At 34.3% G+C, this 12,561-nt stretch overlaps 1 protein-coding gene across 1 annotated transcript in view; it reads right to left on the bottom strand.

Moving 5' to 3' along the window:
• Pldn (biogenesis of lysosomal organelles complex 1 subunit pallidin) overlaps positions 1 to 12,561 on the bottom strand; it is a 73,538-nt gene that overhangs the window by 18,745 nt on the left and 42,232 nt on the right. Inside the window, exons 4-5 of the mRNA XM_090405526.1 lie at positions 10,073 to 10,160; positions 5,201 to 5,287 (exon numbers count right to left, since the gene is read on the bottom strand). Coding sequence (XP_090261652.1) covers positions 5,201 to 5,287; positions 10,073 to 10,160 — 175 coding nt within the window. The remainder of the gene's footprint in view (positions 1 to 5,200; positions 5,288 to 10,072; positions 10,161 to 12,561) is intronic.

Raw genomic sequence — 12,561 nt, 5'->3', positions numbered from 1 at the left:
GAAATCCTAGTTTTTTTAGAAGCTGAGCAGGCAATGGTTGTGAAGTGTTTATGCTGTGAGAGGAAATTGTCTGGAAATTTGAGTGTTGTCAAAGGTAATACTGGAGAGTGGTTGAACCGTGGAATGAATTGCCTGAGAGAGAGAGCGGTTAGAGCAAGAACAGTTAATGAGTTCAAGGAGTGGTATGATAGACTTTGTGTTTCCTAAGAAGGACCTCCCAAAATGAGTCTTTTGACTCCATGGAGGCCTGAATAATAATAATAATAATAATAATGAAGTAAAGAAAAAATGGTTCTTTTTTGTGAGAAATAAGGCAGAACTGGGTTTTGTTAGCACTGGAATAAACAAGGTTTTCTGAACCCTGCTGGAGGATGGCTTGGAGATCAGAATTGAGGGCAGTGGTGCTTGATGTTCTGTAGCTTGAGGTGATTTGTGTAGAGTAAGGTTTATCAAATGAAAGGGAAGAGTGCAATGTGCTGTTATCTGCAAAACTGTGTATTGGGTTGGAGGTCAACTGAAGTAGGTTACTGATATATAGAAGGAAGAGGGTTGGTGAGAGAACAGAACCTTGTAGAACCCCACCATTAAGTTAAATGGTGAGAGGATAAGATCTATAAACCAAATAAAATAATCCTTTGATTCCTTAATTTCTCACTTCAAAAGCTTCTTAGTGAGAAATTCTTCAAAAAATTCTTCTTCAAAAGCTTCTTTTGAAGTGAGAAGAGCATGCAGGCAGATGTGCAATCTTCACATGCATCTCACAAAAGTGAGATGAAATTTGACAATTGTATCTTACAGCTGTCAAAAGAAAACATGAATATATTTTCAAGAAAGTAATACTGGTGAGAAGACGCCATAGAATGTTTAAACTTGATGAGTCATTCTTAGTAGCTATTAGTCATCTGAATTTTCTCAACTTTGTTTCTTGTACTGCTTTCTGATGAAGGTAGTTAGATTTGAATAGTGAAATATAAAAGATTAATAAACTTTTTAGCCAGATATGTGGAGCTGTTCTCTTTTGGTTTCTTCTTTCTTTTTAACCTATCTATAACGTTAGCACACTGAAGGTACAAAAATCCTAGCGAAGTGTACAAGGAATTGCAAGTCATATCTGAGTCAAACAATTCAATATGTGGCACAGCACTGAAATAAAGAATTGTTCTATCCTAAACTACTTATAACAGAATATTTTTAAAACCATTCAGATTGAATTCTCTATCTTGCAGGTTATTAGATAAAAAAAAAAAAAAAATGTATGTATACACACACACACACACACACACACACACACACACACACACACACACACACACACACACACACACACACACACACATATACAGGTAACCCTCGTATAACGTGGATGTTTGGTTCCACAGAAAGACCGCGTTATATAAATCGCGTTTGCGAGACTTTAAATCACATAGAAAAAGTAGGGTTATCTTCTGAAATCATTTTAAAAAAAAAATTATATAAACAACGACATATTCAACAAAAATTTTTTTTATTTAATTCAGGTAATATAAACTATGAAACAAATACATAGTATAAAATTATAAAAATTACAAATTGTACGTAAACTTCATTGCACATGATGCATAAATGTTTTAGGCACAATAAAATAAAATAAAACGCACATTTTAATCATCATTACTGTCTTCAGAAATAATATTTCATAGATGTTCTTTATTTACGAATGGCTAGACATTGTCATCACTTGAAATCTCTTGGACATCATTTGTATAATTCTCATAGCATACTTCAGCTGGTTTAGTTATCAAGAAGTCAGTGATAAGACCTTGCTTGCCACTATGCTGCAATTCTTTTATTAAGTAAAATGGAACTAAATAAATATCCAGTTGTCTCGCATATTTTCTGGAGCGCTCCATTGAGAGATCATTATCAATAAAATAACTTCATAACTTTTTTTGCCAAGTCCTACACTTGTGCTAATTTCTTTAAACCGAATTCTTTAAAGGATTCATCACAATCAGAATCTTCGATAGAACTTTCCCCATTTGTTGAAAGTTTATTTCAACAAATGGGGAATTTTGCACCTGAAAGTATCTTCAGGACTGGGGTAAAGTGGTACCACACCAGGCAACTCGTTGCAAAGGTGGTGCAAGCTAACATCACTCCTATCTCAGTATCTCCCATAATGCAAAACACATCTCCTTGCGGATATGTATAATGTTATGCATTAATGGAAGGGCCACTATCCAGACTAGTTTTGACCTTTATTGAGGTCTCTTCAGTGGGAGCCAGGCCCAAAGGCCCAAGTGGAGATAACAGGCAGAAGCATTAACAAGGTCATCTCTACCTATAGGAGTTGCCAAACGGTGTGTCACCTTTTTATTAAATTACTCTGGATTTAGAGAAAGATGTTTAAAGTTTATTTTTCACTTGGTTAGACTATAATAAATTTAGTTTAATCCTTTATCCAAGTGTGAGCAAACAAAGTTTGCACCTGAAAGTATCTTCGGGACTGGGGTAAAGTGGTACAACACCAGGCAACTCGTTGCAAAGGTGGAGCAAGCTAACATCACTACTATCTCAGTATCTCCCATAATGCAAAACACATCTCCTTGCAGATATGTATAATATACAGGGTGTTCGGGATAAATTTGACATATTTATAATTAATTATATTTTTCCGTAAGTTACATGTATTAACACACACTTCTCTTCATTTAAAAGGTTGGACCCTTCTTCATTTATATACAAGATGTCAGAAAGGATGGATAGCTGGAACCCACCTAAATCATGGAAGAGAATAACTTGTATCATGATGATACGTGCCAGCCATCAAAATAAGGATATTACGACTGCTGCTCAATGCTCCCTGAATACAGTAAAAACAATCAGGCATGAACTAGAGACTTGCAATGGTGACTACGAGGATGTAGCAAGAAGAAAGATCCCAGCAGGCGATCTGATTGCGTTCGTACAGCAGAATTCCTCGCAAATCTGCAGGAACAGGTGTTGAAGAACCCTGGCATTGGAATTCGGGCTTTGTTCGTGGAGTTGCTAACTGTAGTCAAGCCCTGGATAACAAGGGTAGCCAATGGTAGGCCGTATGTATGGCAGCAGGATTCGGCCCCTTGCCACACCTCTGGGAAAAGTCAAAAATGGTTGTCTGAAAATTTCTACGACTTCACCAGTCCAAATGTTTGGCCTCCAAACTCCCCAGACCTTAACCCCATGGATTATTTTGTATGGGGCGCAGTTGAAAAAGACACCAATCGCACTTCCAGTAATACAAAAGCCCAGTTAATGGATAAAATTAAAACAGTTTTTGCGGCCCTTCCCAGGGAGACTGTAGCATCAGCTTGTTCGAGGTTCCGAAGCAGGATTGAAGCTGTGATCGATGCTAATGGTGGTTATTTTGAGTAAATCTTGTTGATAGTATTGTAATTAACTCTGCCTGTAATGTTTTTTGTCAATTCATTAAATTTAATAGATACAAAGAAGATTTTCTTTTTCCTTACGAAACTGTCAAATTTATCCCGAACACCCTGTATATATAGGTATATATAGGATGACCTTGCTAATGCTTCTGCCTGGTATCTCCACTTGGGCCTGGCCCCCACTGAAGAGACCTCAATAAAGGTTGAAACTAGTCTGGGTAGTGGCCCTTCCCTTAATGCATAACATTATACATATCCACAAGGAGATGTGTTTTGCATTATGGGAGATACTGAGATAGGAGTGATGTTATCTTGCTCCACCTTTGCAACGAGTTGCCTGGTGTTGTACCACTTTACCCCAGTCCTGAAGATACTTTCAGGTGCAAACTTTGTTTGCTCAGACTTGGATAAAGGATTAAACTAAATTTATTATATTTCCCCATTTGGTTCAACCTCATCTATTAACTGTACCAGTTCCTCCTAATTTAAATCTGTTTCCCCATCAATTAATTCACTAATTTCGTTTTCAACCATATCGCAAAAGACTTCTCCACCAAAAATGTATGTGATGTTTATTATACGACTCAGCTCTTCATCCACTGGAGATACAAAATTTTGTTCCAGAACGACTTCAATCCATATTTTATTCCAGCAAGCATTCAGTGTAGAGGGTTGTAATTGCTTAATGGACAAAGAAATAATTTTCACACAATTCAATATTAACTTTTTTCACCTTGAGTGCCATGTTTACAATATTAGATTCCATTTTTTCCAAAATCCACTGGAATGTTCGACGAATATAATGACTTAAATGTTGATATTATTCCTTGGTCGAATGGTTGAATACGAGAAGTAGTATTAGGTCGCAAAAAAAAGTAATTTTAATATTCGGATGGCTTAAACTTGTTGGATGGCTTGGTGCGTTATCTAAAATTAGTATTCTTTTTCTTTGTGTGACTTTCTACATCAGGTAAAAAATGCACTTGAAAAACCAATTTTCAAACACGCTAGCTGTAACTTGCTAAAGAGTATTTCCCCTAATATAAATTCGCTACTTATAACTACATGCACAATATGGACAGACACAAATTTAATGAAAATAAAATTTGATTTTTAAGTCTCGTGGTGAAAAACATACGAAAAGATAAAGGATTACTACAATTTGTAGACCGTTTTATATCAAAACTGCATTGTATAAGTACCATGTTATACGAGGGTTACCTATATATATATATATATATATATATATATATTATTTTCTTTTTTTTTTGCTAGATCTTGATCGGGGATGCACAACATAAATCCTCCAGTCCGGATGCAGTCTGTTCAACGATTTAATGCAGTCCTCTGCTTAAATTGAATAAACAGAAGAAAACATTAATGTTGTCAGTTTGTAAAGTAGTCATTTATAAATCTTACAAATATTTTGTAATATTACTTGTAAATACCAATCCAAAAAAATTCAAATTTTATAAAATGCAGCCTAAATAAGTGTTACAATTGCTTGATTTGGCCTGTGGTAGCATTTAAGTTGTGCACCCCTGATCTAGATCATTTCTATTTTGTAAAAACATTCTTCAAAATTCTGGTATAATGATTACATCACGAGAACTTCTAACGTGTTCTTCTGATGTGGTTATTATAACATTATTCTGAAGATCGACATCATTGTCTATCATAATATTTAAGGATAAAATACAAAATATGGAACTTTCTCATTCAGTAGGTCATTTTAATGGTGTACTTGAAAATTAAAAACTTTTTCATTTCTGTAAACAGAAACCAATGCAAACCTTTAGTTTAAGAGTTCTATCATGAAGAACAGTCATTTCCTTCTTCACATGCTGGAGCTTGGTATGATAAAACTTTGCCCTAGCAAACTGGAGGGGGGGGAGGGGAAGAGAGAGAGAAAGAAAAATATGAAAAACCAAAGTTAGTTTAAATATTTAACATTACTTATGATGACGAAAAGAAAAGCAAGCATTCTATCTTAATAATACTACATCAAGGTTGGTTTCAATATATAAAATGTATTTTTTTTTTTAATTCTTGATAATCACAGTAAAAATTTTTATTATCTAAAAAATAAATCATCAGCAAATTGCATTTCATTATCTCTATGTCATAAAAATATATTTATTTATTAAATAAGAAATTCTGTCGACAAAAAATCATTAATGTTCATTTACTTTCAATTATTTAACAACTCTAAGACAGTTATGAATGCAAGTTTATGAGCATGAAGGATTATCACACACTTCACACAGAAAATAAATGACTGACCAGATTTGGTCAATAGCTACAATCAAAGCTGGTAGGGAGAAAGAGATTAAACATGATAATTACTTTTTCATGTGTAAACTATTTAGCTAGAAGAAAATTAGTAAGAAAATCACTAAGCACATGTAGCACTGTGATCAGAGCAGTGTAATATTCTTAGTAAGTACAATTTGGATTAAACTGTTGCTTATAGCAAATACACTGATGTCCAAAGCTAAGGATGAACTACATTTTTATCTGTATATGAAAATATTTTCACAACTACAACTATATGTGACAAATTTATTGCCAGCATAGTAATAAATTATATTATACAAAACACATGTTATAAATTTCATATAAATTAAATTGCAATACATATTTGGCAAAAGTTACAAATTTCCTAAGAACATAGTTAAGGAATTAATGTACAGTGCTTACAGAAAACTATGAGGAGAGACATTTCAGTATGGAACATGTCCACCCCATACTACGATGCAGCTCTTACATCATAAGATGCTTAGCACTAAGTCATTCAGGAGTTCTTGAGGTAAACTTGCTCACTCCTTGTTCAGAGCAAGGATAAGACTTTGTTTTCTGGAAGGGAATTTTGAGCAGAAATGCATTTTCCTAATGTGTCCCAAACATGTTCTAAGGGGTTGATATATGGGGAGTGTGCCAGCAACTCAATTGGAATAATATTCCCAGTCTCCAGAAGTATCTCCAATGCTTGTGTACAATGTGATGTGGCATTGTCATCCATAAAAATGAATTCTTTGCCTGCAGCACCACTGAATAATCAAACATGATGAAGAAGTTTGTTACATTATCATTTACCAGTCATAGTCCCCTTTTCCAGCTGTTAAATATTTATATTTATATGATTTATACTTAGAGTTTGTTACTTGATTAAATCCTTTCTTATTCAAAAGCTTATTCAATTAAAATCCTACCAGCTGTTCTATTGTTATGTCGTTACTTTCTCTATATTTTCTGATTTATCTCTTCCTATGCTATCTTTCTATCGCTATTTTACTTCGTCAGATATCGGGCCTGATATGCTTACATCCAGGATTGTTTCCTCTTCAGATACTGACAAATTTATATTTTGCTGCACCAGCCAGTATCCTATAGCAGAAAAGGATCCTTGCTCAGGCAGACAATACTAGATTCTGAGGCTTTCTTACACAATATCTTACTTTAACACTGCCGTATAGATTCAGATTATTGCAGTTGTGACCTAAATCTATAATTATATCTTCCTAATTCCTTCCCGCCAAAATAGGTTCTATTTTTATAAGTGGTAGTTTGGAATCGTAATCAGGCATGACTCAGGTTTAGGTAAATATGACATGTTTATTGGAATATCTAAACACAATACACAAAAAATTCATACACTCGATTTGACTCAGTACTAACTAAAAAGACTCGATTTAAGAGGTTAACATATTCTAAATTAATTAAAGGTCATAAAGCATATGAAACACAATAACTGCATATTGGGATAGATAGCAAATGATATGAAGTTAAACTAAAATTCCTTTCTGTAATGCTATTCATAAGATAATATAAACAAACATTCTAATGTTACTCAGTTACTAAAATCCACAATTCTGATCTCATTAAGTTAATCCTATCACATACAATTACAAAGGTCTCTTCCAAACAATTCTTCTTACTCTCTCAAAGGAGGTTAACTTTCCTTAGTGACAATTAGAGACTGTCCACAGAGTTCTTTAGAATACTGTCCTTAATTTCACATTTGCAAACAATCTTCTCTCTTCTAATGAATTTTATACACAAAATAGAGTAATTTTACCTTACTGAACTTTTTCCGCATCTTTCAGCACCATGTGTACATCTGGCTACTTCTTGTCTATTGGCTGTCCATATGCCAACGTAGGGGGTTACGCTATCTTCATTATTTCTGCCGAAAACGGACTTAAATCTTTGCGTTTCAGGAACAACTCGATGCGACTTCTCAGCAATGGCTTGATTCTGCTAGGACTGGAAATTTTTACCTTCAGCTCTGCATAGAATCCATTTTCAAAAAGCCTGCTGTCCGACATCTTATCTTAGCACAGACGCTTCATCACCCCCCCCTTTACGCGAACTCCTGCTAACTTCCGAGCCACCAAACAGGAAAACGATACGACAAGAGACATCCCCGATACGCTCGTCCCCTTATATTCCTCCTTACAGCACCCTCTTTTTCCTCAGTCCCCCTTTGCACACGACCCATATCTTTTCACCCCTTGGGTTCATCCCTTGCTTTTTCCCGACGTTGTTATGCTCTTGTATTCCCAGAATTTGTGTCAATATACATTCCGCTTAAGCAACTGTCGCCAGCGTTACGTTGTATACGTGTAGTTTTATACCTTCCAAGAACTATTATTTAATAACTATTTGATCACTCACAGTTAATTTTACACAGCTTAAGTGAGACTTAAATTAAGTCAGATTATTCCTCTTTTAAAACATACTCTAAAAAAAATCTTAATATGATCACAATAGCTTAAATATATGGTACATGAAATAAAGAATACAAATTTTATACATAAATTAAAGAAGTTTCACTTTTAATTTCAGCTGATGTGCAGGCATTTCTCTTTGTTTGTAAGTTTAATATGTTGGATTCTGAATGAACGATTTCTTTGCAAGATTCCTTCATTCAGGATCTAACACAGCACTTGTAGCTCAGTGCAACCATTAAGCATAATGCCTCCCCACACCGTGACTCCAACACTGCCGTATTTATCCCTTTCAAGAAAGTTCTCATGATGGTAAGCAGTACCACGTTCATGCCAGATAGTGTTGTCTAGACTCAGAGGAAAGACTATGATGACTCAACTGTAAAGAGTACATTAGCCCATTGGTGTCTTGTCCAATTGTAATGGATACAACTACTGAAAACTTGCTCTACGATGAGCTGTGGATAAAGAGATGCAGACTACAGGCATTCAAGCGTATTTTGCCACAGTTTGTCAAGATATGTGCATGCCTGTGCTTGAATGGAGCTGACTTGCAAGCTGACCTGCTGTGGTGTGTTGATTATGTTTTGTTGTTATAACCAAAAATCTGTCTTCATGCTCCGTGGTAAGGCAAGGGCAACCTCTTAGCAAATGTCTGGAACACATTCCATTGGTTTGAAATTTTGCCCAGAGCTTGGATACAATGCTATGTGAGATTCCAAACTATCTGGCAATATCAGTAATTCTGCAGCCTTCTTCAAGATTTTCAATAATTCTTCCCTGCGTGAAGTCATTTAGATTCTTTGAGACATTATAAGATATCCAAGTTTGCAACTTTATTCCTTCATGAAAAGGGCTTCCTTCAAGCACAATTCACTTAGTGCAGTCTTTTGTCCTGTTGAGTGCTACCATGTGATCCCTTTGCATGTGATTTGAAAATTTCTACTTTAAATCATCAGTTATACAAAGTGCCACGAGCTGATTCGTCTGAATTTGCAGACGTATATTTCAGAAATTTGTCCTTAAGTTTTGGACACCAGTGTACTCTGACATCCTTCCAACATTGGTACACAAAACTAGAAAAGGAAAATTTTATGAGTTCTAGAGAGTGAAGTTATCAAGGAAGATGATTTCTCTGTAATGATAATTTACTGCAGGTAAATTTCAGTGATACAGTTTGGAGCAACATATATCATGGGTAAGAGAGACAACAAATGCATTTGCGAAAAACTGAACAAGAAGATGAAATAGGAAAAATTCTAAATCGTGCATCCTACGGTATGAAATATCAGTGTGCATGTATCATCTTTGTGAAGAGAATTATACAGTAAATAAGTGGGTGAACTTCCATCACCCAGTGTGAGACCATCATTCCACATATTAAGTTACACTTGGCAGGAAATTATATTCTTGTTTGCATCCTTTACCCAAATGTGAACAAACAAAAGTTTGCTCACATTTGACAAAACTAAGCTGGATCCAGATACTTCCTCAGTATCTAGATCCAGCCGATCATTACTTGCTCACAAAGGGTGGAAACAATAATTTCTTATCAAGTATAATTTATTTTCCAACCCAGCAAAAACACTTACTACAATCTGTTTGCTGAAGGCCTGAAGAAGTGGCTTGAAAAAGTCCAGGTGTTTAGTCTGTCGAGACCAGGATCATTTACTTTTAGCCTACCATTATAATAAATCTACTATACCTTATCAACTTTTCACAAGTGGGAATGACATTAAAAGAAACAGATATCCATGCTAAACATAGGTGCTTACTTTTACTTTGTAAAAAATGAAACATGCCTAATTACTATATTTCAGTTTCAAGCTCTCTTTTTTTTTTTTAAGAGGAATAAACCTTTTGAAATCTGACTTAGCACTGACTGAAAGAGTAATAAAAAATATGATTCAACAAATGGAATTAGAATATACATACCAAATCATCTAAATTATACAGATTTTGAGCTTCAATAAATCTTGTATTTTCCTGCTGTATAGTTTCTATTAGAATGCTTTGATTTCTCCTGAAAAATAAAATATACAAGATATTCTAATATGAAGAATTAAGTAAACTTGATTTTAATAAGACAGTAGGACTATGGTATATCATATGTCTTAAGTGAAGGCTGTTTAACATGTGGCATACATTAGAACAAGTCCCAGAAGATGTGAAAATATCAAAATTATTCCACTTTACAAAAGTGGCAATAAGACTGTGACTTCAAATTATAGGCCAATCTTTGTTTGGATTAGTCATGAATGTATTCAAGAGCAAGGGATGGGATCCAGAATTATCTTGATAATTATATATGATGGTTAGCATAGCAAGTGTGATAAAGACTTACAATAGAATTTTTAACTACATAAAAAAAATTATGCATCTTCAGTATGAATTCAAAAATAAACATGATAAAAATTACATAACATAGACTCAACAATAAGAATGTGTCAGCCACACATGAATAAAGTGGAACAGCATGATCCAAACTACTCTGAAGTCCTGATTACATTTTTATATATGTTGAAAAAAAATAAAATTAACCAGAGAGGGGTCTGCAGAAAAACAATTTCCCATAAAGAAGATAACTTAAGTCGATCAGCTCTATTCAGATTGGGGCAATATTGCAAGGTTTTACAGCTTTCTTTACAACTGCTTACAAGAAAAGAGCATTTATGTAGGGCCTGAGTCTTTTTCCATAGAATCCTAAGTTTGAAAGATAACTTCTAGTTAGTTAAATAGAAAGAACGTCACTGATGATGTCACCAGCTATGATGAAGAAACAAAAACCTCAAAATCCAAAGCATCTCTCTAATTTGCTAACATCCTTCACAAGAAAATCTACATTCTTCATCAAAAACAGTCTCCATTTGAAGAAAAAATAATCTACGACTTTAATCTTAGCTCCCAAATGATCTCATAATCAGTATTGATGTATTGTTTCTCTTCACAAATATTCTGTTAGATGAAACATTAGTTGCTCTGACAAGACTTTCCCCACAGATATTAATTTCTTTGATTTTATCTCAGAGGGGTACCAACATGAGTGGTCCCCTCTTTCTCCTACCCCTTACAAATAACTTTACAGAATAGTTCAAACAGCAACTTGCTCTATAACATTCATCCTAAACCCTCAGTATAGTACAGATATGTGGATGATAGCTTGGCAGTATGGCAAGATTTACCATCTGAACTTCAAAAATTGTCATAAATAACAATGCTGTTCATCCATTCATATAATTTACCCTCAAAATTGAAAAAGGATCAATGCATTTCCTTCTGAGACATGCTTAGTTTTCAATGGCTATGGAAGCCTACAGCAAACTTTTGAGTTCAGTCACAAAGCTACTTCCATCTTGGTTAAAAATTGGGCACTAATGTTTTATTGAGGAATATTAACACAAGAAATACATTTTATCAAAACCACTTTTCTGTTTAATGGCTTCACTAAGTCTTTTGTAAAGACATTATGGAGTTTCTCAATCACACTCTCTCAATAGTTGTCAATCATATTCCCATTCCATATGTTAAGGTTGTCTGAATGAATCTCCAAATTACTTAAATCCATTGGTCTCTGAGTGACTTTTCACCCAGTTAATAAGCTTCACCCTTTTATAAGCTCTGAAAAGGACACTTTCCCCTTTGGCCTACCCTGGCATCTACCAAATTTCCTATACCTGTGGTTAAATTAAGTTAAGATCTAGATGATAATGGATTCCATGAGCAAGAATAATCTGGACTTGCCTGAAAATATCCTCTAATCACAGGATTCTGTAGAAAAGACTTAGGTCCTACACACAAAAACTATTTTCTTATGGAGTGATTGTAGTTGAAAGTTTGCTACATTGCCCCTATTTGAATAGATCAGATAGACCTAAGTCATCCCCTATGTGGGAAATTAGAGGAAGACCCTTCTTCCTCTATATTTTTATTTGCTTCCTTTTAGCTTAGAATTTAGGTTTTTTTTTTTTGTCTTTTTTTTTCCTTCTATTTGGTGATATTCTATTCACACCACTTACTGGGGAAAATTGTTTATAAAGTTGGTTTTTTTATGTAATTCTCGTAAAATTTATGAGTTGCTTTTTTTTTTTTTTTTTAATCTAGTTTAATGTTCTTAGAGTTATGTTGTTATCAGAAACACATTTTTGCTGATGTTATTCTTCATTGGCTTATATTTCTTTCATTGCCCACATTTCACTTCAATATAATATAATGTTTGGCAGAAACATTGAATATTCTTAATCTTGTATTTCTTTGAACTAAATTTGGTGAATTTATAATTTTATGTTAGATGTTTCTCCAATGCAACTTATATCACAACCAAGATAATTAAAATTATTAACTTGTTCAACTGGTTTGTTATTTAGATCTATTTTGCTTCTTATTAATAATCCCTTTACTTCTTCTTGGTACATCTTTAAATTCCA

Source organism: Typopeltis vanoorti, chromosome 15, assembly GCF_054136105.1.
Source record: "Typopeltis vanoorti isolate ZY-2024b chromosome 15, IOZ_Tvanoo_1.0, whole genome shotgun sequence".
Classification (NCBI taxonomy): domain Eukaryota; kingdom Metazoa; phylum Arthropoda; class Arachnida; order Uropygi; family Thelyphonidae; genus Typopeltis; species Typopeltis vanoorti.
The sequence above is the reverse complement of the archived record's forward strand: the minus strand, read 5'-3'. Positions and strand labels throughout refer to the sequence as shown.